The sequence below is a fragment of the Urocampus carinirostris genome, chromosome 5, assembly GCF_059441175.1.
Source record: "Urocampus carinirostris isolate Australia breed hairy pipefish chromosome 5, RoL_Ucar_1.0, whole genome shotgun sequence".
NCBI lineage: Eukaryota > Metazoa > Chordata > Actinopteri > Syngnathiformes > Syngnathidae > Urocampus > Urocampus carinirostris.
This window is the reverse complement of record NC_142353.1, coordinates 12,114,586-12,141,867: the sequence shown is the minus strand read 5'-3', so window position 1 is coordinate 12,141,867 and position 27,282 is coordinate 12,114,586. Positions and strand designations below refer to the sequence as shown.

General features: G+C 38.8%; 1 protein-coding gene across 5 annotated transcripts in view; it reads right to left on the bottom strand.

Moving 5' to 3' along the window:
* Window positions 1-3,206: 3,206 nt before the first annotated feature.
* The window catches only part of LOC148365445 (PDZ and LIM domain protein 5-like), a 69,187-nt gene continuing 45,111 nt past the window's right edge, over window positions 3,207-27,282 (bottom strand). For 4 of the 5 annotated variants that reach the window (XM_088335762.1, XM_088335763.1, XM_088335764.1 and 1 more), the window contains 9 exons: window positions 26,760-26,932; window positions 25,889-25,928; window positions 15,303-15,376; window positions 11,352-11,547; window positions 9,123-9,303; window positions 7,785-7,905; window positions 6,090-6,150; window positions 5,272-5,326; window positions 3,207-5,205 (listed from right to left, as the gene is read on the bottom strand). In XM_088335762.1, the coding sequence (XP_088191888.1) occupies window positions 5,116-5,205; window positions 5,272-5,326; window positions 6,090-6,150; window positions 7,785-7,905; window positions 9,123-9,303; window positions 11,352-11,547; window positions 15,303-15,376; window positions 25,889-25,928; window positions 26,760-26,932 (991 nt within the window). In that variant the 3' untranslated portion in view covers window positions 3,207-5,115. Of the gene's footprint in view, window positions 5,206-5,271; window positions 5,327-6,089; window positions 6,151-7,784; window positions 7,906-9,122; window positions 9,304-11,351; window positions 11,548-15,302; window positions 15,377-22,463; window positions 23,481-25,888; window positions 25,929-26,759; window positions 26,933-27,282 lie in introns of those variants that run through there. The other variant, XM_088335766.1, reaches the window with a different exon arrangement.

The following is a 27,282-nucleotide window of genomic DNA, read 5'->3' as shown; positions in this document are numbered from 1 at the left end:
TGTGGATAATTCGGTACATTATACACACACACACATATACACATATATATATATATATATATATATATATATATATATATATGGGACACCATTTTTACTACAGTTTACAGTCCAGGTACCACACTAACAGACCTCGTGATGGCTATATATATCGCTAAATATTCTTGTATATGGCAGCTCACTAAGCATTCTATGTTCATTATTTAGACACTTTATAACGAAAGCCACACAACAAATTGTATATACCCAGAAGCTCTATTAAGGCACCTAGATCAATTTGATTGGGTGAGCGGTAGAAATGGGTGACACTATGCACAGGACAGGAGGCGTGCACTCCTTCTCGCTCAGCGCCGTCTGCACTGAAGGTAGATACTTGTTTTGAAACCATTATTAATAACAAAATAAGGGTCAAAATGAGCCTTAATACACTTAAGTAACTGTAAAAGGTAGACAATTTTTAAAGGGTATATATACATCGGCTCACGCTCTGGTATTATTCTTATTTAAAAGATTTGATCAAATCATCAAACATCACACAGTGAAATAAAATGCACTGGAGAATTACCTTTTTAAAGAGTGGGTTTGGCAATTTCGTTTAATTTTGTCTAAAAATGTTTGATGTGTCTCTATCATTTTTGCTTTTATGGCTTTTGGGGTCAAAAAAGGTTCCCGACCTAGCATTAAACCATTGCTGGCTTGCAAAGTCTTAATGAAGTACACAAACTTCTGAAATAGATAAAGAGAAGAATAATTGTGGGTGATATTCCTCTTTATTTGCTTCAATCAAGAGTTAATAATAGTAAATATTGTAAATTTTGCTGTACATACAAGGAGATAAATAACCTCAAACCATGTAATGTAAATTGTTTATATGAAATAGACATATTTATACCTAATTCGGTGTACTGCCACTTGCATGAGTTTATAGAAATTGCAATAACATATGTTAAAAAGCAATAATAATAATAATAAAACTAACAATAGTGTTTATAATAGTAATAACAATAATTGTATTGTCGAATTACTAGACAGAATATACAAAACAAAATAGCAACAAAACAGGAAGCTTCTAAAATAACAAAAAACACAATAATTTCGTGTGTCTTTTGAACAATTATTAAGCAAACATGTACAAACATTTTACTTAAAGCAACCAAATGCACGTTACTTCTGCATTTCTTTAAACCAAAAACAAAAAAACAAGCTAGTCACATTAAACTGGGAAACGCCATTAAATCACAAATCGACATGTCAATCACCAAATGAACACATCTGTCACGAAACCTTTTTGGACACCTATTTGTTTTTAACGCGACAGAAAAGCAAATAAACTCAACTTTAGCATCACTTACTTGTAGATAAATTAGAAAGTGTCTTGACCAGGCAGATATAAAGTTAACTTGATGTCTTTCTTGAGACCGCAGACAGCTCTCTCCAGTCTTTGCGCTGTACGTGCTCGTCCCCGAGGACTGACGTTGTACGTGCACGTGCCTGTACATGCCTGCGCGCTTGCAGTCATAAAATATTCGAATAATAAATAATACGATTACCAGCATTTATACTATTAATAATGATCGTAATAATAAGTATAAATAAATACCAGTAGTTATATAGATAGCTAGGTAGCTGGATACCTAGCTAACTCCCTAATTAGCCACATAGCTAGGTGGCTAACCAGATAGCAAGCTACAGAGTTAGTTGGATCGCTGGCTGAACAAATAATTACAAAATGTTAATAATTGCTACCTAGATAACAAACTATAGAGCTAGCCCTCTAGCCTACCAGATAACTGGCAACCTCACTAGCTAACCAAATAGCTAGATAGCTATTGAGGCTAACTAGCGATAGTGCTAGAAAGTTATCTAGCTAGCCTCCTGGCTGGTTATCTGGCTGGCTGTTTAGATACTATTTTTTATATTTTTTTGTTATTATAATTATCAATTTTATAGCTTGCTAGCAAGTTCACTTGCTAGCCTCGATATAGCTAGCCAAGTAACTCGCTAGCTTGCTGTCACTAAGTATTTAAATAGTAAATACAGTACGAATACTAATAATAATATTATTACATAAACATTACTAACAAACATAACAGTAATTATGTAGCTTGCCAGATAACTACCCAAGTAGCTAGCTAGAAAACTAGATTGCTAGCCAAATAGCAAGATAGATAGTTACCTAGATTGCTAGCTGAACGAATAATCATAAAACGTAAATAAAAGCTACTAAGATAACAAACTATGGAGCTAACTCTCTAGCTAGCCAGATCACTCGAAAACTAACTTGCCAGTGAAATTGCCAGGTAAATAGCTAGATAGCTAACGATGTTAACCAGGAATATAGCCAGCAAGCGATCTAGCCAGCTTCCTGGCTTGTTATGGCTAGCTACTTAAGTACTCTTTTTATTTTTTTATTATTAAAATTATTCATTTTATTAATCTATAGCTAGTTTGCTAGCTAAAAAAATAATTACAAAAAATAAACAACTAGTTAACCATGATGTACTTATCTCTACTCAGGAGCTAGCAAAATAGCTTGGCAGGTAGATAGCTATTAAAACTAACTAGTGATATAGCCAGCAAGCCATCTAGATAGCTTTCTAAGTTCTATATTGTTTTGTTTTTGTTATTATATCACAATTCATTTCATATATCGCCTGCTAGTTCGCTAGGTAGCCTCGTTCTAGCTAGCCAGAGATTTTTAAAGTAGCTATATCAATTAAACATTGCAGTTTTTTTATTTAATCGATTAATTACAAAAATATATGATTTACTGTTAAAATACAGCAAGCTAGCTAGATAACTAGCCGGATAGCTAGCTAAAATCGTGAATAACATATTTATTTCACCACCATCAAATCTGATCATTTTTTAGGGATAATGATCACATTTAAGAGAAAAAAAAACGTTAATTCCACTGTATGTGAAATTGAATGTTGTTATGTAATAATAAACTGTGAAACAAATTTAAAAAGATGAAATTATTTTTGTTTTTTTACAAAAAGCAAATTTTTTTTCACCCATTGCATCAACATATGGGTGCTTTAATTGTCTTAAATACACTCCCCGCAATTAAATAGAACATAATCATACTAAATAAACATGACCATTTCACAAGTTTGTGTTAGAATCAATTTAATAAAATGCACGTTAGTGGTTAACTAACCCAGGAATTAATTCAAACAAATATGCATAATGTTATAGAACAAAATAAATAATATGGTCAAATAACTAAAGGGTTTATATGTTAATGTTGTTAAAAAAAAAATACTGTTGAATATCCATACGTTTTGCAAAATTTCTACAAAAGAACAATAATTTCAATTGAAAAAAAATAATAATAATTGTGACAGAAAGCGAGAAAATAGAATATTTAAGTTCAACAACAGCTACAGTAGACCCCCAGATACGGCGATCCCACCTTACAATGATTTTATGTTACAATTGGGAATAATTAGCTGCCCTTTTTAGATATTTTCCCCACTATACAACGTCAATAAGTAAAATTTGAACTTTTTGGAGTTCGTGCATATGACAAGTTACATCTCTAAGATGCTTGTTTGCGATTGGCCGACGTCATATAAAAATCTTGTTTGTTATTGGTTTCCGTCACGTAATCCTTTAAATGCTGACATAATGGTTGAACAACATCTCACAATGCCTTTCCTTCATTAACTTGTAGGATATTGTGTATTTCGTAAAGACTTTTAAGTATTGTACCTTTCTATTTGCCATGGGTTTTCCGTTATGCTAAAAGCAAGTAGCTAATAATGGAAACTAAGCTTGGGATGAGGTACAACTGTAAAGAAGGCACACGAATCAATCACTAAGATACATCCCTGTAACCAATCCACGATAGGGACAATCATTAAAAATAAGCAGTCAACGAAAGAAAGTGTGTCTTCTACAGATATAACAATCCTCACACTATTGATTGTTTAAATCAGTTTGATTTGGAATCTACTCCACCTCTCTGTCCATTTGTTTCTCTGCTGTACCAGCTCAAGTCATGCCACACCAAAGGTAAAACAAATTAAATTTTTACTTTAGCCTGTTGGCTGGCTAGCTCGCTAGATAGGAAAATAACCTGCCAGGTAGTTATCTAGATAGCTATCCGGGCTAGGTAGCAAACGGTCTAGCTAGTCTTCTGGATAGTTATTATGCTTGCTAGCTAAGTACTCATATTCATTTTTTTTTTACATCACAAGTTCAAAAACCAGAATTATATAGCTTCCCAGATAACTTGCCAGGTAGCTAGCTACAAAGCTAGCTAGGTAACTAGCTCACTATTCAGCCAGATAGCACGCTAGATAGTTAGCTATAATGCTAGCTGAACAAATAATTATAAAAAGAAATAGTAGCTGGGTGGCACGGCGGCCGAGTTGTTAGGGCGTCCGCGGCACAGTTCTACGGTCATGTGATCAAATCAAGCTACCAGCATTCCTGTGCGGAGTTTGCATGTTCCCCCTGTGCTTGTGTGGGTTTCCTCCGGGCACTCCGGTTTCCTCCAATATTCCAAAAACATGCAGGTTAATTGGCCGGTCTGAATTGTCCCAAGGTACAAATGAGCAAGTGAGTTGTCTGTCTATGTGTGCCCTGCGACTGGCTGGCAACCAGTTCAGGGAGTCCCCTGCCCACTGCCCAAAGATGGCTGGGACAGGCTCCATCACCCTCGCGACCCGACTGAGGATAAGTGGCGCAGAAAATGGATGGAAATAATAGCTAGCCAGATAACATCATAGCTAGCCTGATCACTTGCTCGCTCACTAGCTAGCTAAATAAATTGCCAAGTGGATAGCTAAAAAGCTATCAGAATCTAAACCCTCTGCAAACAACTGCTACTTTAAGCCAGGTCACACCAAAAGTTTTATTTTTTTTTTATTACATTTATTCAATCATCATTATTTATTGTTATTTAATCATATACATGTATATTATACATAGGTCGGACTTACTATATACAAAGTTGTTATTTCAATGTTTTTTTTATCTGGGGTAGCCCCGCATATGGCTATTTCACTCTACCACCCCCCACCTCAGATTGGAAGCATGCCGTATACCGGGGGTTTACTGTCTTCGAAATATTAGTCTAAGAATATTAGTCAAAATAAACAAAAGTTATATTTTGACTGCATGAGCGTGTTTTTTGCAAAGAGGCTTGTCCTTCTTGGAGAAAAAGGTCTGGCCCTCAAGAGTGTTGGAGCAAACCTGTGGAAAGAAAAATTTGTGAGAAAATTTAGAAGTCAGGATGGTGAAACCCGAATCGGCACTTACGGCGCACACAAAGCAGTTATCATGCCACTTGAAACCTAGCGCTTCCAGGAACTTGAACACTGCATCTCTGGTTAAGAGGGCACAGCAGCGCCTGTACTTCCTGCGGAGGATGAGGAGAGCCCACCTGCCCCCACCACCAGCTGTATCTCTGTGTGGTGTGGAGGCTGCAGCGCTACCGACTGGGGTAGTGTGAGGAGGGTAACGAGGACAGCGGAGAAAATAATCGGGACTACACTTCCCTCCATTCAGGACATTGGCCAGAAGCGCTGCTTATCCCATGCTAAGAACATTACCGGGGACCCCTCTCACCCCCATCATGGACTATTCACTCTGCTAGCCTCTGGGAAGAGGTACTGCAGTGTGCGGTGCAGGACCACCAGGCTCCGCAATAGTCTAGTCCCCCTGGCCATTAGACTGTTAAATGGTCAATCTAACATATAGTTAACTAAAATCTAAACGGCTGCTAATTTGACTTTTGCACTAGTGGCAGTTTTTTTATAGCTTGCCACTCCTTGCACATTTGATCTCTGCACTATTGTTACTTACAGTGTTATTACTTACAGTGTTATTGTTTACAATATAATGGTACTGTGTACCTGACTTGTTAACCTGACTGCCCATCTTGCACATCTGGTTAGCGTCTCTTCTTGCACTATCGGCACTATGGTAAATAACACAATACAGCTTTATTTATATCTGTACACTGAAGGACACTGAGGGAAACTGTGGGAGTCAGATCCATCGACATTTCGTTCTGTATACACGTGTACTAGAATGACAATAAAGTAGATCTGAATCTGAATCTGAATCTGAACTTGTCGCCGGCCTCGATGGGGAACTCGCACCCGTGACAGCTCGTGCCGAACAAACTGTAGAAGTCTGTGGTAGGTGATGTGTAAATCATGTAGAGGTTAGCATGCTACCATAGTTAGCTTGTATTATTTGTAAGTTATGCGTCTTCTAAAACTGTTAGCATAGTTGGCTCAGGTTCTTAGTAAGTTATGCGCCTTCTAAAACATTTAGATTGCTGACATAGTTATCTCAAGTCATTTGAAAGTTACAAGCCTTATAAAACAGCTAGCCTGCTAACACAATCAGCCCAAGTTCTTTGGAAGCTATGTGCCTTGTAAAACAGTTGGGGTTTGGAATTGGAACAGGTGTGTTCATTTACCACAAACCTGCTTCTGATTACCCCAAGCCTTCAAAAGGGAGATAGAGCGCTGGGATCAAGAGATTGCAGGTTCGATTTCCGGATCCTCCGTGTTATATGTCGAAGTGTCCTTGGGCAAGACACTGAATCCCTAATGCCCCCAATAAGCAGGTAGACACCTTGCATGGCTGCATTGGTATTGGTGTGTGAGTGTGTGTGTGAATGGGTAAGCAAGAAGCACATTGTAAAGGGCTTTGGGAGGTCTTCATTGACTTGAAAAGCGCTATAGAAATGCAAACCGTTACCATTTACCATCCCCTGACCTGGTTGCGATGAGATTCCTCTACCACTTCGGCTCCCTGCCCTGGCTGTGAGGTGAGTCTCCGGTCACTCCGGCTTCCTGCCCTAGCTACGGGGAGAGTCCCCGTCCACTTCGGCTTCCTGCCCCGGCTGCAAAGACTGTCCCGGCCCCAACGGGTCACTGCCCCAGCTGCGAAGAGATTCCCTTGTCGCTTCAGCTCAGTGTCCCGACAGCAAGGAGAGTCCCCAGCTGCGAGGAGAATTCCCGCCGCTTCTGCTTCCTGCCCTAGCTGGGAAGATAATTCCTAACCGCTTTGGCCTCCTCCACCGACTGCAAGGAGAAACCCGGACGCTTCGGCTCCCTGCCTCGGCTGCGAGGAGAGCCCCTGGCCGCTTTGGCTCCCTGTGCCAGCAGGGATCTTCAGCCTCCGTAAATTATTTTTTTCCTGGTCTGGGCCATCTGGTATCCAGCGCTTGAGGTGGAGTCTATCTTAGTGCCTGGTGTGCCCTCTTCCACCAGAGGGTTCTGAACTGGGACTGGTGTGTCCAATCATCACACATCTGTCCCTGAAATCCCCAAGCCTTCATAAGGACATTTTGGACAGAGCACGTTGTTGGGTCATTACCATCAGTCCCCATCAACTTTTTACCATCCATACCACCATCACCTTTTTCAGTATCATCCTTGTTTCTGAGGTTTGTTTTTTTTCTCTGGTTATGGTTCCGTTATATTGGGGTTTTTTTTGACTACTTGTTTCTTACATTGAGGTTTTTGTGATTTTGTGATTTTTGAGAACCTTGCCTTGGTTTCTGCTTGCCGGCATTTATGTCCAGCGTAAATCATGACAGACAGCCTGCTAACATAGCTAATTCAAGTTTGTTGTAAATGATGTGCCTTTCAAAACAGTTAGCCAAGTAACAAAGTTAGCTCAAGTCATTTTTAAGTTATGCGCTTGCTAAAATTTTACATGCTTGTTAAAATGGTGCTACACTAAAAATATTTCAAAATGATACATTGCTTTATAATCCAAGTTTCAATATAGCCTAAGCAATCTGGCCTCACCTTGCTCACAGTAAGGTTCGCCATCCTCCAGGTGGAAGGTTCGATTCCCGATGGGCTGCTGGCAGGAGGCGCACAAAAAGCAGTGGTTGTGCCACGTTTGCTTAAGGGCACTAATCACTTCCTGGACACACACATGCCACCTTGGTTAGCTAAAAACGACTTTGAGGGTTTAACTATATTACTATATTACTATATTACTATATTCCTATATAACTATGTTACTTTACACCAAATTTGTTTACATTAGTTTGCTTATGATTCTTTGCATTACTTACTACGTTAGGTTACCTTATGTTACTTTATGTGACTTTTTGTTCTCTTATATTATGTTACTCTATGCCATGTCACCATGTGTTACTTTGCTTATGATTACTTACAATGGATAAGCATTACTTAGTTTATTTTACTTTACGTGACTATATTTTTTAGTGTACAAACTGTTGAGATATAAATTATTTTGTTTTTTGTAACAAATGTCTTTCCTTTTGGGCAGCACGGCGGCGCAGTGGTTAGCGCGTGTGCGACACAGTTCTGAGGTCATGAGATCGAACCTCCTGTGTGGAGTTTGCATGTTCTCCCACATTCCAAAAACATGCATGTCAGGTTAATTGGCCGGTCAAAATTGTCCCTAGGTGTGAATGAGCGAGCGAATTGTCTGTCCTTGTGTGCCCTGCGACTGGCTGGCAACCAGTTCAGGGTGTCCCTGCCCTGGCTGTGAGGAGATAGCTGGGATGGGCTCCAGCACCCCCGCGACCCTACTGAGGATAAGCGGTGCAGATAATGGATGGATGGATGGATGGATGTTTTTGCTTTTAATGCATTGTGTTATAGTGTAATTGATGTATTGAGAGAAATACGGCAGGTACAATTATAACTGTTTTCTTTCTGCTTCTTTTCATATTGATTATTACAGTTTTGTTCCCAATTACGTTTTCCTTTTTTTTCTCGCCGGGAAGAATAAAACTAGGTATTGAAAAAATATTCAATATCATGCCTTTCTCGCAGGAGCTCATGACTCGGCTAAGAATAGACGTTCCCCACCCTCGAGTGTGAGAACAACATCGAGACAGAGATTCCTTGGAAATGCTCAAATTTAGAGGGGGGGAATTTAGGGGGCAATTTTAGAGGGCAAGAGGCGAGAAAACAGCTTAATAAGACGACGTAAGCCGCTTGAAGATGTGTGAGAAATGGAGGGTTTGCAGGGGGATTTGGGGGCCCTCGGGAGGATCGGAACACGTGAAGTGACACATTAAACCTTTAAAGACTTAAAAGAAAAAAAAGAAAACTTAAAAGGCCAAAACAGGGGGGCACGAGTTGACATCTTTCTTTCCGACTCACCCCCAGTATCTTAGCCTGGCATCGGCCACACGTGGGTGCTAAAAACTCCTCATAGCAATGCTCGCAGTAAACGTGGCCTCGCTCCTCTACGAAGCCCATGTCGGCCAGGGAAGTCATGCAGTGGACGCAGTTGAATTCTTCTTTGTGCCACGATTTTCCCATGGCCACCAAAAACGGGCCTCTGAAACAAAAACGTGGACAAAAAAACACAACGCTGTCAGCTGTCAGGACACAAATAACACTGAATCTATCCTCGCCCGACAACGACTGCTTGAAAACATACGGAAGCTAGCTTCCATCCAAATGACAATTTTGATTGAAAAGTTAAAATTGAAATCATCAAAGAGGTTGAAGGACAGGATTTAGTCCAAAAATAGACTTTTCTTTTTTTAACAATTGCAATTGACCTTATTGTCATTGATATCAACGTAGTGAAACATAGTGTGCAACAGGATTAGACATGGCACTCTAGAGTAAAACATGTAATGTAGAGACTTTGAAAAGTAAAGGTTAAAAGGCTATCAGGATAAATGGGAAAAAAAATTATATCATAGTGCTTGGAAAAATTGGCCTTAGTTGTAATACTAATACGTAATAATAATGCAATTTTATTTGTTTATGTATGTATTTATTATTTATTTGTTTCTTTTTATACATACTGTATATCTTTTATATTTATATATCTTGCGATATATTGATTCTTTCAAAAAGTATAGAAAAATGTGTTCCCACTTGGCAAAAAAAAATGGTAGCGAAGATGTCACAAATATTTTGAAAATGTATCAAAAGGTTCAGTCTGAAAGACAACTGTAAGAAAAAGTTGAATAAATATATATTTCATGACAATGAAAAAAAATGATTTAGTCCATAAGTAAAGGAGTAAAAATGGGTTTGCACTTGAAAAAAATGGTTCAAAAGACATACTAAAGACTTTGAAAAGACGTTGAAGAGAAGTCGAATAGACATCAAAAAGATTTTGAAAAGATGGAAAGGCTTCAAAGGACAGTACTGAGTTTAGAAATAGATGTATAAAATTGGGTTCTTACCTGGCAAAAACTGTTTGAAAATACATTGAAAATACGTTAAAAAGACACCAAGGTTCAGTCTTAAATACATCACTAAGTGAAAGAATTTTTTTTTAATCATTTTAAAAAGAAATGACTAATAATAAACGGCTAAAATTGGATTACCAACTGTCAAAAACTGGTTGAAATTTTTTTCAAAAGGACGCTGTGGTTGAGTCTAATAGACATATTTCAGTAAAAGTTGAAAAGAGGAATTTAAGACTTTGAAGGACATGATTTAGTCCATAAAATAAATGTCTAAAATTTGGCTCCCACAGGTGCAAAAACCTGTTAAAGACATCAAAAGGATACCTCGGAATCAACCAGCTCTGGGAGGTCAGAGGTTCAAGCCTCAGTCATACCTAAGACTACAACATTGGTACCCATCCTCCCTACTTGGCACTCGGCATTAGGGGTTGGAATTGGGGGGCTTGGTCACATACTGACTTAAAATCGGGGAAAAATATGAAAGGAAAAAAAGGAGACCTTGGTTCCTTTAAGAAAAATGTCTCATTTATGTTGAAAAGTTAAAAAAAAATGATGATTTACATAATTTAGTCACCAAAAATAAATCTAAAATTGGGTTCCCACCAGACAAAACTGGCTGAAAAGGGATCAGAAAGACTTAGAAATGATGCGTATGAAATTTCAGTTGTCTCTAAGGGAAAGTTAAATGTATTTTTCAATTGGTTGAAAAAATGTTGGAAAAACAGTCAAGGATATCAAAAAAATGCTGAGGTTTAGTCCAAAATATGTTTTGAAAAAGAAAATGAAAACAAGTCTTTTTCAAGACTTCGAAGGACGATTCAGTCCAAAATAGATGTCTGAAATTGTGTTTTCACTTGGCAAAAACTGGTTGAAAAGACGTTAATAAAAAAGAAAAAAAAGACAACGGAAAGATGCCAAGTTTCTGTCTTTATTTGGTTGATAAATGAAAGTTGGCGGCAAAAACCGGTTGAAAAGACGTCAAAAAGACATCGAAAGGACACCATGGTTCTGTCTCCATTTGGTTGATAGGTAAAGTTGAAAAAAGACTTTTTAGGTCACAAATTTGGACCACGATGTCACCGTCTATTTTTGGGACTAGATCATATCTAAAACGGACCATACTAGATTTAGCCCAAAAAATATTTAAAATACATCCAGAGTTGCGATCAATCGTTACCTGATGACTTTCTGACAGTGGGCGCACATGGGGGTTCGAGTACCGGCAGGGTAGTGCTCCGCCATTTGCACCAGGGAGTCCATGTCTTTAGGGTGGGGCTTCGGAACAGGTCGGGCAGGGGTGGGACATCCCGGTGTGTGGGCGGGGCCATTGGACCTGACGCCAAATGACGGTGTGATCAACTGTCGACTCACATCTGTGTTACATAAAAAGAGATCCTGTTATTGTCTGCTACTACCTAGTGGACAAAATTGAAATTACGTCCCAAAAGAAAGCGACCTCAACTGGTTCCTCTCAATGCGAAGTAGCAGCGGATGACTGAGCTTCTCACCTTATCTCTAAGGGAGAGCCAAGCAACCCTGCGGAGAAGGCTCGTTTCAACCACCTATATCCGGGATCATGTTCTTTCAGTCATGACCCTTAGTTCATGTCCATAGGTGAGGGTAGGAATGTGGATCGGCAGGTAAATCGAGAGTTTTGCCCTTCAGCTCAGCTTCCTCTTCACCATGACGTTCCGGTACAGGATCCGGATTACTGCAGACTCTGCACCGATCCGTCGGTCAATCTCCCGTTCCATCCTACCCTTACTCATGAACAGAACTCCTCCACTTGTGGCAGGATCTCATCCGCAACCCGGAAGGATCATGCCACCCTTTTCCGACTGAGTACCATGGTCTCGGAATGGAGGTGCTGATCTTCATCCCGGCCGCTTCACACTTGGCTGTGAATCGCTCCAGTGAGAGCTGAGGATCACGGCCTGAGGAAGCCAACAGCACCACATAATCTGCAAAATGCAGAGATGCGATGCTAAGGCCTGCAATCTGGACCCCTTCCCCACCAAGGCTATGGCTGGAAAAAATGTGTCCATAAAAGTTATGAACAGAATCAATGACAAAGGGCAGCCCTGGCGGAGTCCAACTCCCACCAGAAAGAGATCCAACTTACTGCCGACAATGCAGACCAAACTCTGGCACCGGGCATACAGGAACCGCACAGCCTAGATTGTGTGAAGTACCCCATGGTCCACTCTGAATTAATGCCCCCCGCCTCCCTGGATACATGGGAAAAGTTCTGTAATGAAACTCTTTCCGAGAGGGGGATTCAGCTATCTGTTCTTAACATACCTTCAAAACAAGCTTGTGTCTGCCGGGTCAGACCGGCATCTTCCCCCACCATCAGATCCTTTTCACAACCAGGTGGTGATCAGTTGACAGCTATGTCCCTCTCTTTACCCGAGTGTCCAAAAAATGCGGCCGCAGGTCCAATGAAACGACTGCAAGATTATCTAACTGCGGGTGTCCAAGGGTGTCCTGTTACCAAGTGCACATATGGACACACTTATGTTTAAACATGGTGTTTGTTATGGACAAGCCATGACGGGCACTATTTGGTGCATAAGCACCAACAACAGTCAGGACCAGTCACCCCACCCGAAGGCGGAGGAAGGCTACCCTCTCGTCTACCAGGGTCAGCCCCAACGTACAGGCGTTGAGCCATGTCACAACTGATATGCCCACACCAGCTATGCGCCTGTCCCCACGGGCAACTCCAGAGTGGGGGAGAGTCCAACCCTTCTCGAGATGACTGGTATAAGAGCCCAAGCTGTGTGTGGAGGTAAGTCTGACTACAGGGAGTGCAGAATTATTAGGCAAATGAGTATTTTGACCACATCATCCTCTTTATGCATGTTGTCTTACTCCAAGCTGTATAGGCTCAAAAGCCAACTACCAATTAAGCATATCAGGTGATGTGCATCTCTGTAATGAGAAGGGGTGTGGTCTAATGACATCAACACCCTATATCAGGTGTGCATAATTATTAGGCAACTTCCTTTCCTTTGGCAAAATGGGTCAGAAGAGGGACTTGACAGGCTCTGAAAAGTCAAAAATAGTGAGATATCTTGCAGAGGGATGCAGCACTCTTAAAATTGCCAAGCTTCTGAAGCGTGATCATCGAACAATCAAGCGTTACATTCAAAATAGTCAACAGGGTCGCAAGAAGCGTGTAGAAAAACCAAGGCGCAAAATAACTGCCCGTGAACTGAGAAAAGTCAAGCGTACAGCTGCCAAGATGCCACTTGCCACCAGTTTTGCCATATTTCAGAGCTGCAATCACTGGAGTGCCCAAAAGCACAAGGTGTGCAATACTCATAGACATGGCCAAGGTAAGAAAGGCTGAAAAACGACCACCACTGAACAAGACACACAAGCTGAAACGTCAAGACTGGGCCAAGAAAAATCTCAAGACGGACTTTTCTAAGGTTTTATGGACTGATGAAATGAGAGTGAGTCTTGATGGGCCAGATGGATGGGCCCGTGGCTGGATCGGTAAAGGGCAGAGAGCTCCAGTCCGCCTCAGACGCCAGCAAGGTGGAGGTGGGGTACTGGTATGGGCTGGTATCATCAAAGATGAGCTTGTGGGGCCTTTTCGGGTTGAGGATGGACTCAAGCTCAACTCCCAGTCCTACTGCCAGTTTCTGGAAGACACCTTCTTCAAGCAGTGGTACAGGAAGAAGGACAACGCTCCATCACACGCATCCAAGTACTCCACAGCGTGGCTGGCAAGAAAGGGTCTAAAAGAAGAAAAACTAATGACATGGCCTCCTTGTTCACCTGATCTGAACCCCATAGAGAACCTGTGGTCCCTCATCAAATGTGAAATTTACAAGGAGGGAAAACAGTACACCTCTCTGAACAGTGTCTGGGAGGCTGTGGTTGCTGCTGCACGCAATGTTGATCGTGAACAGATCAAAGCACTGACAGAATCCATGGATGGCAGGCTTTTGAGTGTCCTTGCAAAGAAAGGTGGCTATATTGGTCACTGATTTGTTTTTGTTTTGTTTTTGAATGTCAGAAATGTATATTTGTGAATGTTGAGCTGTTATATTGGTTTCCCTGATGAAAATAAATAATTGAAATGGGTATACATTTGTTTTTTGTTAAGTTGCCTAATAATTATGCACAGTAATAGTCACCTGCACACACAGATATCCTCCTAAAATAGCTAAAACTAAAAAAGCCCCACTCCAACTTCCAAAATATTCAGCTTTGATATTAATGAGACTTTTGGGTTCATTAAGAACATGGTTTTTGTTCAATAATAAAATTAATCCTCAAAAATACAACTTGCCTAATAATTCTGCACTCCCTGTATATCTACAAGTAGTCAGAACTTCTCAACATCACACACTAACTCGGGCTCCTTTCCTGCCTGAGATGTAACATTGCATGTCCCAAAAGCCAGTTTCTGTAGCCGAGGATTGGCACGCCAAGGACCCACCATTGGCCACCACCCAGCTTTCTACGTACCCGACCCCTTTGGCCCCTCTTACAGGTTGTGAGCCCATGGGAAGAGGGACCCGCATCGTCTATTCAGGCTGTGCCCAGGGCCACGTGGGCGAAGGCCCATCCACCCAGCGCTCGCCAGCGGTCCCCACATCCAGGCCTGGCTCCAGAGAGGGGCCCCGGTAACCCGCGTCCAGGAGAGAGAAATCGTATATTGTTGTCGTAAGGGGTTTTTGATCTGCGCTTTGTCTAGCCCCTCACCTAGAACCTGTTTGTCATGGGTGACCCTACAAGGGGCTTAAAGCCCCAGGCAACATAGCTCTTAGAATCATTGGGACACACAAACTCCTCCACCACGGTAAGGTTGCAGATCATGGAATTATTACACACTGTCACTTAAAAAAGGGACATTCTCTCGCACTCATGTCTTTACCAGCTCAGTAGCCTAGATGGTAAGGCGCCCGCTTTGAGACTGGGAGGTCGGTGGTTCGCGCCCCGGCCGAGTCATTCCTAAGACTTAAAAAGTGGTCGGCGGCGCCCTCTGTTGGCTGCGGCTGCATCGGCTCGCTACAACGGGTCAGGTGCAATCGACATTTCGTTCTGTGTACATTGTTACACAGAATGACAATACAAGGAAATTATTATTATTATTATTATTATTATTTACCTTGATTTGCTGCAGGTGATTTGATCATAGTCTTGGCGGTAGCAGACTCGTGGCGGCTCGGCTCGTGTTCTTCGCTGTTTAAAGCAAAGTCATTCATTGACATCAAAGTTGACATTTATTTTAATAGTAATAGGACTGATTGCCTGTTTTGCAAAACAAAACATTCATCATAATAATAATAATAAACATTCTAACCTCTTGGGGAGGTAAATTTGTTATTTCTCTCATAACATAATGGAAAAATAATCCTTAAAATTAAAAAGTGTATCTACTATGGAAGATTGTTTTTAGAAATGTTTTATACCGATACAAATATCCCCCTCATTTACCGAAATGTATATTGTAAGTATATATTTTCAGTTTCATTATGTTTTGAATATAATTAACCTGTACAATTAGATTTAAAAAAAGAAAAAAAAGCCTTGTAATGGTTGACTAAAATTTTGCAAAATTGTATACTTTTTTCTAATAAAAATTAAAAATGAATTTTTTTAAGAAATGTTGCTCAGTTTAAGGATTTTTTTTTTTCATTTTAATAGAGAAATACATTGTAAATATAGTAAAAACAAAGTAAATAAAAATAAGATAATTCTATAAATAAAATAAATACTAAAATAATAAATCAAATATCATTTTTATATCATTTAAACACCCCCCAAAAAATCATGTTACATTCTATCATTTTTAACGCAATAAAAATATCACCCCATTGACTAAAAGTGCTCAATTTATTTTTTATTATGTCCATCCATTTCTGCTGTGCTTATCCTCACTAGGATCACGGGTTCTTTCATTATGTTTTAAAGTTTTTTCCAAAAAATTGAAAAAAATGCTTTAAGAATTATTTTGATCACTTTAATCGTCAACAATAAATAATTGAAAATAAATAAAGATCAGTCTACAAATAATAAGATAACAAATTGAGTATACATTTTTAACAATTTGACGCAGAAAAAAAATCATGTTACATTTTTATAACCCAAAAATAGAAATATCACCCGATTGAAAGAAAGTACACACTTTATTTCATTATTTCCATCTATTTTCTGCACCTGTTATCCTCACTAGGGTTGTGTGTTATTTTATGAGGTTTTGGATTTTTTTTTCTATCAAAATACTCGAATAACATAAACAAAAAAATAAAATAAGTTTGAAATATAACAAAAAATAAATCTAAATTAAAAAAACAAAATAGTTACTTTTATAAATAAAAAATGAGACAATAATAAATTTGATGTAAATTTTAAACAATTTAACAAAAAAAAAATTCATTCCATATTTGTAAAACTAAATAGTTTACAGAAAATACTCAATTAATTTTTTTGCATTTTGTATTTCACTAGTAAAATATTTAGGATCAGTAGAAGTGTTTTTTTACATCAGTGAAAGGGGAAAAAAAAAGAAAAATCCTTGCTCGTTTAAAGGATTATTTTTCTTATATTACCGTATTACGAGATAAATGAGTTTTAAACATTACAAAAATGATAATAAGGCAATCTATCTATCTATCTATCTATCTATTTATCTGTCTATCTATCATGTAGAACATTTTGTTTCAATTTTTTCTTGTGTAAACTTAAAACATCAACTTTTCATCTACCAATGGAGTAAAAAATATGTTAATGTAACAAGAAGTCTGACAGTATCCTCTATCTGAATTTACCTTTTGAGATTGTGATACATTTAAACATTTTTAATATAGGATAAATAAAACACAAACTCATATACAATGCAAATATCATAAATATGCTATAAATCATACATTTCCAAACCTGTAAAATTCCCGTAAAATCCCAATCCAAGACATACTCAAAGTAAATTGAATGCTGTTCTTGAACCGTTTGGACAATATAGAAGCTTTTGGTCTCTTTTGGAAGGTAATACTCTGAATTTCTGCCCCCAACTGAAATAGTCAATGCAAGTGCTACTTACATTGATTCATTTAAGTTTGAACACACAGAATTCACATGCCTGCAGAAGAGTGTAACAGGGGCATCTCAGCCGAAAAACAGCTGGAAGAATAGCATGAAGCCTTTCCTGATCGCAGTTCAAATTTGATCACAATCTGAAAAACCAAATATTGTAATTTACTCATTTTTCTAAAAGTATGTCTAAGCATTTCCAAAAGTGGCCATTTGGAGTCAACCAGTTTACAGCTCTGCAATCGTGTATTTTACTATGGTCAATTTTAAGACACTGAAAAAGCTTTCAGTTCTGATTTGAGTACGATCCATAAATATAGATACGTTTATGTTGGGAATTTCATTGGCAAATCAATGTGTCAATCATCTTTGATTCACTCACTACTGTGTCATGATATGCCTGATGCATGTCTTTTTTTGTATTGTTTTTAAATACATGCATAGGCTTTTGTAGGCTAACGACTGTGAAAAAAAAGCTTGCAATTGGTCGAGTGTGGTGTCCATCTAAATGTCAGAGGCTAACGGCCATTTGGAAATCATCTGATAAGTCTGTTTACTTTTAAAAGGGAATTATGGGGCGAAATAGATGGACTACAACAATGAAAGTCAAACAATGCAGGAATGCTTTTAGGCGGATTTTATTTCTATTTTTTTTTTCTACACTATCGTGTGGTTCGGAGTAACACGGTTGAATTCACTGACGGGTTTTGAATGTAACAAGACCATGTATGCGAAGAATCGTCAGAGCACTTTATTCGTGAGCTATTCCGGGTTCATGTTTTTGGGTATCTAGTTCCAGGCTGATTTTGGTGTTTCTGTTATGAGTACATTGTGAATCCCAAGAGTTTAAGCTTTCTAATGATACGTGGCAGGACATATTTTAGAGACTGGTGACCTCCTGAAGTCACGTATTTGCTTCTCAACAGTCTGACAGTAGACGGCAAGCTGGCAGAACGTAAAGGAGTTGAAGAAAAGAGAATGAGCAGTAAAAAGTGCGAAACAAACAAAGAAGAAAAATAGAAAAGAAAGACAGAAGGCAGATTTTTAACTACAACTATATGCAGCAACTTTATTAACTATAATATTTCTTTATTGGGGGGATGCCACTTCAAAATAAAGAAGACAACAGCAGCAAGTAAACATCAACACAAGGAATATTTTACAAAGCCAGCTTCTCACCAGAACATTCGCACAGTTTGCACGCTTTATCTGCAATATCATTTTTAATATAACTATCATTTTTAGACCACTCAAAATGTCCTCAAGCGGAATTTTGGGGGCCCCCACATCGAGGCACATGCACTTATATACACATCCTTAAAGCAACATATTTCCCGGACTATAAACCTCACCTATATTTAAGCCACACCCACTTTATAATAATAATAAAAGCCGCTAAATTAAATTCTATTTTGTTGGAGGATATTCAACACTGGGTCAGCTTTCTGATTTGCTCCCCCCTCCTCCACCAGCTGGACTCCACCATTTTAAACTTCATCTGATTTCATGCACAAGGAGAATTTCTCATACAAACGTACTTCTTTGCAATGTCAGAAAATGATGATACAATGCCAAACATTAGACATTAGATTATTAAACTGCATCTCTGAATGCTTCCCTTAACCACTAGGGTTCATAGGGGCACCATTTCCTGTGTTGTGTCTTGAGCAAGTACAGCCTGGTGGTGCCCATCCCTCTCCGGGCCAACATTATGTAATCATATTTGCATGAATTTTCTAGTTGTATTAGTTTTGATATTTAATCATAGCATCATTACTCTAAAAATTACATGATTCATTTAGTTGTTAAATATGCGCATCAAATTTATTCACATATTTTAATGGAGTATTTTGTAACTTTGGAAAAAAAAGACTCCAACTGAACTGCTCTTTTCAGCTCTATTTTTTTTTCCTCCAAAAACTCAGTCTGGTCCCGGAAACTGAACACCTGGCAAGACACGGATTGTCCACGCCAACAATGTGAATACTATGCTTTAATACAATTATTTACAGTTATTGGATCTGGTAGCAACTGGATGTGAGATTTGTTCTCATATTTGCGAAACAAAGGAACTTTCGGGTCGCCTTGACAGCCAGTCCCTAGGTTGCTGCCTTGGAGCCCCTCTTCTCCAGGGGGCCAGCAAAATACGTGTGGGAGCGACACGGTCAAGGTCCCTAAATTTTAGTTTGAAAGAAGCCAGCGAGCCAACAAGAGGTCCGGCTTACAAGTGGCCAAGCTCAACAAAGAAACTGAAGAGTTGGTTGGGTTGGAACAGAGTGATATCACGAGTGTGGTCATGGTTTTCTTTAATCTTAGTATAGAATGGTGATAATTAAAAACGAACTGATTAAAATACAGTCCAAATGCCAAACCAAATCCCCAAAAAGATGAAAAGGGAAGAAAGAGGTTATTCGAGCGCTTCTAAGAATTTCACATAGATGCACGTGCAACAAAAGGAGCTGCAAAGATGATTTCAGCCAGATGATGATGTCGGCAAATAGAATATTTTTAAGTTACATACACCACCTTTAACATTGTTAAATTGGTGTATTGCAATGTGGTCTATGTATAATCCACCAGGTAGCAGCATAGGAACACACAATGTAGGGGTATTCTTTTAACTAAGTGACGTCATCAATCGGCAGAACAAATCCAAGTTAACCTGGGTATGATAGTGCATGTATTTTTGCCTGGTATTCAAATCGATAGTGTTGTGTTTTACTGGATGAAAGTTTTCTTGTACAAGTAAGAGGCACTAAATATTACACACTGTCCCTTTAACAGTGTTAAATTGGCACATTATGAAATTGTATACCTGTCATCTACTATTTAGCCAACATATGGCAGTAGAGGAACACACAATGCAGGGGTATTTAACCAACCAACATCATGAATCCACAGAAACGATCGCCCGAGACTCAAAGTAAACTTGATGAAAGACAAAACTGGAAATAATAATAATTAACTCCTCATTTTCTTTTTCAAAGCAACTTTAGATACATTCAGAAGCATCTTTGGGGTTCTTTTCTCGATTTACTGCCCTTACTACGCTAGAAATGTGAGTTATGTGACTTTAACATTCTAATGTGAGTGACATTAGCAGGAGGGAATAGAAACTTCAAAATAATGTATTTAAAAGATAATATTTCAAAAAATACATCATGACAATGACTGGATGAGATTTTTAATCAAAGTTATCCAAACTCTTTTTGTGTTTTTACGTTTTGGAAATGTGAACTTGTTTTATAGTTAAAAGAGAACAATTGTTGTGATTTCGATCACATAAGAGCAAGGATTAGAAAATAACGGTTCTAAACTTGATCAGCTATTTAAAACTGCTTTGTGTTTTTATGATTTTACATCTTTTTTTATTGTTGGGTTGTGTCTCAGCTTTCAAACTTTTATTGCCAAGGTCTGAATTCATCTTTCCCACAAAAAATAATGCTAAACTCGTCCATTGAAAAAGTTCACTATTTTCAATAAAACGTGTATCTAACCAGCAATTTAGTCCTAAACATAGCGATTTGTATAATATTGATACATACATGTATTAAAATATTCATAATACTTTAACATGAACAAGTTTGTGTACATTTTACAAACCTTTGTAGTGCAATTTGATGTCATCTCTTTGCCTCCTTTGTAGTGTACATATTAGCCAGCATTTTCTTCGAAAAATACTAATCTTCTCATCTCATCTCATTAGCTACACCGCTTATCCTCAGTAGGGTCGCGGGGGTGCTGGAGCCCATCCCAGCAATCATCGGGCAGTGGGCAGGGGAAAAATACTAATCTTGTCGCAGTTAATTTTTAACTGAGGAACAAATTAGTTTGCCTTTATGAAATGGGCGAATTCGATCCCATATTTTTTCATTCTACTCTCTGTCACACTCGAGAATAATTACAATAAACTTTTTCTTCACTTTTCAGTACTTTAGCAACAGCTCTGTCAGTTCACTAATCACTACTCATTCTGGCCTTGTGTGTGCGTCTTCTCAACGCTTTCTCAAAACAATCACGCGTAAGTAGAAGAATGCATCCATTATATCAGACAGCCGTTCTCTTCTGACATTTTTTAAAGCAGCCTCAACTTGCTTTAAAAGTAAAGCCCTTTTCATCACTTTCAACGTTTCCCATGATACCTACACCCGCTTATCCCTTTTCAGATCATCATAAATAGCAGGAGCAAATCCAAAGAGTGGAGATCCAAGGGGTGGTTTTGCTCCACTCGGCTCGACGCGTGACATTCAGAAGTTGAAATCTGATTAAAAGAAAAGGGGAGTTTTTCCTGAAAACATTTGTTGGGATTCAAGTTGGTCGAGGGCAGAGACATTTAAATATTGAGCACCGATACTGCCGTATGTAGCATTGTTAGCAGGCCTTGTAGTTCAGTGGTCAGATCACTAATCCAGTTTACCAAAGGTCCTAAGTTCAATTCTCACCAGTGCCTAGATAAATGTTATTTAAATAAAGTAGAAAGATTGTCTGACTTCATGAAAGAAATGCTGGACAAAAAGTATTCTGGCAATGTGAATGTGTTTAGAATTTTTGTAGACAGGTATCAATGGGTTGTTGCTGTTTTTGGTTTGGTCTTTCTGGTCAGTCCTAAACTCGGCTGTTTTCAATGACAATCTTCTACCCTCACGCAATGAGGTCAATTTCCATTTTTAGAAAGCTATCCAATAGAGTTAGCAGGCCTTGTAGCTCAGTGGTCTGAGTATTGGTCTTGAAAAACAGGGATTGTGAGTCCAATTCTCACCTGGGCCGAGATAGAAAAATATCTGAATAGAGTAGACAGTTCAACTAACTGCATTGAAGAAATGCTGGATATTTAGTCTTCTGTCAATATGAGCCTGTTTAGAATTATTGCAGACAGGTATCAATTGGATATTGATGTTTTTGGTTTGGTCAGTCTTAAACTCAACTGCTTTGAATGACAATCTTGTACCCCCGCGAGAGGTGGTTAAATTTGATTTTTCAAAGCTGTTTTGCATTAATAAATGTATGAATACCAGACATGGGACCAAGTCACACATGTGCAAGTCTCAAGTAAGTCTCAAGTCTTCACCTTCAAGTCCCAAGTAAGTCCCAAGTATTTTTTTCTTGGGCAAGTCAAGTCACAAGTCAAGTCCCGAGTCTTAGATTGCCAAGTCCAAGTCAAGTCACAAGTCATAAAAACAGCGACTCGAGTCGACTCGAGTCCAAGTCACTAAGTCTCAAGTCCCCATGTCTGATGAATACCTATAAATATGAGTGAATAAAAGCTCATATAAATAACGTAATACCTGAATATATGACATAAATGCAATATATATCTCTATATATATTTTTTTAGGCATTTTTGCAAGTTCAAGTAAGGAGGCAGTCCAGTTGCCTGAGCTTTTCACATACTCAACTCAAATCTGAATTAAACTAACATACTTTGCACTTTGTCATATTATGTCATCTCTATTTGCACTGTACTAACCAATGTTTATCATTGATTGCTACTACATTTAAGAATTTTATGTTACTTTTTAGTTCTATGTGTATATGTGCACTATAAGGGGCAGCTTTGAATTTCATAACTCTGTGTAATGACAATAAAAGTGTTCTATTCTATTTTATTCTATTCCATTCTATTCTATTGGTTGATTGGTAATGAATAAATAAGCTATAGCTGTAAACTCACCCGCCCCCTCATGTAAATAACATTTTGTTGTAACAAAGTACGCCACAATATAGATAACCAAATCAATAAATGACAAACGCATAAATACACAAATAAATTGAGTTTATTATATATTTAGGTCTTATGTGATTCATTTATGTGTTCATTTATGTACATAGTTCATATTTCTGTAAGTATTTTCATGAATGTTTACATTTATTTCTATATATGGCCGGATGGGTACCCATATTGGAAAGCTGAGGCAAAACTGTATATAGTCGCAGCGCCCCTAGTGGTGGACGAAAACTCCACAGAGTAGCTACATCATTGTATAGAATAAAGGGATTCTAATCTATAATGTAACTGCTTATAGTCCAGGAAATCTGCATCTTTTATTCTTTACTCTGACTTTCTATTGTACCGTAGAGCAAGTACAGCAGTCTATCATCCAGCACACGCATGTATATTCACACATTTTAAAGCTTTTTCAACGCAAATACACATTTTTATTGGACATTGAGCGTGCGAGCGGACACGCCGTGGTGCCAATCCCTCAGTTCGCCGTACTTTGGGCCGACCACCAAGCGCGTGGTGTGCTTGTTGACTCTGTTGTCACCGAGACAAAACACAATATGAGTTCCGTTAGCTCCATCGGCCATAAAATAGGATGCACTCCAGACAAGCGCTAGCAGGATTAGAGCAGGGGTGTTAAAGTCATTTTAGCTCAGAGGCCACGTGGTAGAAAAAGCACTCTCTCGGGAGCCAGAGTAGTAAGTTAAAGGGAAAGAAAGAAAGAAAGAAAGAAGGAAAGAAAGAAGGAAAGAAAGATAGGAATAAAGAAAGAAAGAAAATTAAAAAATAAATTATTACATCTGACCCATCCTGTGGGCCACATATTTGACACCGATGAAATCTCTGTCGCTAGGCTAGTGCCCTCAAAGGCACACAGGCTCACATAGATCCATAAAACAAAAAAATCATTACAAATTTAGAAAACAAATTAGTCGATCCATCTAAAATAGCTCTATATATATATATATATATATATATATATATATATATATATATATATATATATATATATATTATAATCTATACATTTGATTTGATTTTTTACTACAATAATAATACAATAACAGTTTCACCGGATGCTAACGTTGGCATAGCGCTAAATCTCCTGCCCGCTGCTAAACAGCAGCTTGCACACCCCAACGGAGCTTTATCGTCGACGGCGACTTTAATCGGGCATGTTTATGGACTGTACTCCCAAATCCATTCAATTGTGGACTGAGCAATTCGGAAAAACACTGGACTATGTGTAATGTAAGATCAAACATTCGGTTGTGTCCGGCAACTCTGTTTGACCCTCACACTGTTTGACGAGTGTCTTTGTTTCCTTATCCTCACTGTAAATGTGGAACTGGAGTCGTCCAATTTCGTTGTCACAGCATATCCCATGTTGTAACAATGACAATAAAGGCATATTGTATTCTATTCTATTCTATTTTTAAGCTTTATGGCTCTGTGGGTTTAAAGGTTCCTGAGCCTTGTGTTAGGGTCTGGCGTGCCTCTGTCCACCAGAGGGCGCCTAATCGATTTGTAATTGGGACAGGTGTGTCCTATCACACCGCACCCAATTGGTCTGACCCTTCATAAGGACATTTTGGACAGCACTTAGTGCCGGGTGATATTCATTTTCCACTATCATTTTCCAGTTTTGTTTTTCAAACATCATCTTTTTTCCGTCCATTCTGCTTTCTGGGGTTTGTTTTTGGGGCTCTCACAGTTGTAGAGTATTGCTGTTTTTGAACATTTATTTGTTACTTTGTGGATGGTTTCTTATTAAATACTGTTAAACCTGGTTTTGAGCACATTGCCTTTTTCCCGTTTCTTGCCTTAAAGTCCACTGCAAAACCACAACACTACCGCCACAAATACTATTGTTACTCACGTTAAACATACTTGGGGCCAATTGCATGCAGGACACAATGCAATCCCGGGTTAAAACTTCGTGCAGATTTTCACAAAACTCGCAATACCACGAACGCAAAAGTCGGACAGGTACAAAGACGATATGGCAGAGGATAGTGATTATTCACTTGTTGTATCTTTAAGGAGATTTGCATATGCCAACAAATCGTTTAATGCAATGGTTCCCAAAATTACATCCAAGGACACCCAGGGGATCAAAAACGTTTTTTCAGGGGGGCCTACGACACGATGTCTGAGAAAGTAAAAATAAAATATTTTTCTGAAGAAAGGAACATAATTATTTTTTCTTCTGTCTTGCTATTTCTTACATCCTATCTATCCCAGCCTTGATGAGGGATTTGTGCAGCGCTTCGCCCCAGCCCCACAGTGCCAGTAGCTTTGCTGAGAGAGAGGGAGGGAGAGAGAGAGACAGAGAGAGAGAGACAGAGAGAGAGAGAAAGAGAGACAGAGAGAGAGAAAAGAGAAATAAGCGTGGCACAAGAGGCAGGAGTGGACTTGACTTTAATTGTGGTTGCTGCTGCACGTATCGTTTTGAGTTTTGAAGTGTCAACTCGAACGTAACTGAAGAGATGAAGTGGAATAGAAGACTGGTCAGTGAAACTTTTGGTGCGATGGGTTGGAAATGTTTCCAAAACTCGCCAAATAAGCTGTGGAATACTTTGTTCTTTTCATTACTATGTACAAGTATGAGGCAAGGTTTTCAACTTTTAGATGTGAAGAAAAATAACTCGAAATAATCTGGAAGTTAATCATAATAATTGCCGTTTTCAGTGTTAAACCTCATTCTAAATTATTGCGCAAAAATATGAGCCACTAAAAATGGAGTATTTCTTTGTACCAGAATGGCATAGCTGTGCCCAGCAACTCATTATTGGCAAAAGTTGTGGTTGGGGGTCCAGGAGCTTTTTAAACCACTCACTGGAGGTCCAGTCCCAGGTTGACTTTGGGAACCACTGTTTTAGTGTAACCACAAGTGTTACTATTTAGTTGTCAGTCAATTTGAATGGCAAACATGGACTTACTTTGTTTTCTTGGCGGTGTCTGCTTCTTCTTCTTGAGCTGCTACAGAGACAAAAAAATTGTATTACCACGATTCTTTTAAATTAATTCATGAAAATGTTTTATTCATCCAATTGAAGGCAGCAGAATTGTTTACAGTAGACGCCTGGGAAATGGAAACCCCGCTTAGCGGAGTTTTGATTTTACAACAGCAAAAACAGGTTGTCCGTTTCTAAAAATACAACATTATAAAAATCCCCGTAAGCTATTAGGTGAACTACTTCCCACAATGCCTTTCCCTCCATTCATTTTGTGAGTTGGTGATACAATACTAAATTTTTTGTACTATATTTATTCACATGGGTCTCAAGACTTGCAGTGATGCTAAAGGGAGAAGTTAAAGCATGAACATCATGGAAATGAAGTTTACGATGATCTAAAGAATATGAAGAGGGCTTACACATTGTTACCCTCGCTAAGGAATATGGCCATAACCAATCTACAGTTGGGGCTAATATTAAAAATGAGGAAGTGATTAAGGCACGGAAATCCTCTACTGACATGACAATCCTCGCAAGTGGAAGCTTTAAAATACCTTTTCATTTTAATCCACAGTCTCATCCCCCTCTTGCATCCACCTGCTACTCAAATGTACCAGGTCAAGTCACGTCACACCAAAAGGTAGTAAAATTTGATTTAATGTATATTTATGTTTAATGTTTTATGTTTATTATCACAATGTTTTAAGCTTGGGTATAGGGGGTTCGCATTAAACATTTAGCATAGGTTTTAATACCCCCCTGTAAAGCAATTTGCCTTTGCGATCCCCACCTCAGAACACATTCATGTCGTATCCTGAACGGTCTAATCTACATACACAAATCGTGTCCGTACCATTCTCAGTGCCTGTGATCTGAGCCAGAATCCGGAAGGATCTAGACTGGGTGGTCCCGGTGCGAGGACGCCAGTCCTCTGTGTCCTCCATGATGCGCTTGCGGCTGGCGTCAGCGTGAGTGGGCACGTGGTAGAAGTGAATGTCTGTGTCTACCACGTGTCTACGGGGAGGCCTGCAGGGAAAGGTCAATGGTTAGAGTCTACCAGGGAAATCTGATTTTGATTTTGGAGTAAAGAGTTAGGACAGTCCAATGAGAAACCACATGTTTAAGACGGTGGTTCTTAACCCTGTTGGAGCTACCCAAGCCCACTAGTTTGACCGAACCCAACTTTAATGTATAATCAAATACGATTTGCTTTTTCAAATTCAAAACATTCCATTTTTCTCTCTATTCTAGCCAAGATGTCTTTACTCGTGTCCTTCATGTCAACAAGAGACAAAAGAAAAACTACAATAAATAAATGAAACAAAAGAGTTAAAAGAAGAAAAAAGAATCCATTCTAAATTTTCATATAAACACAT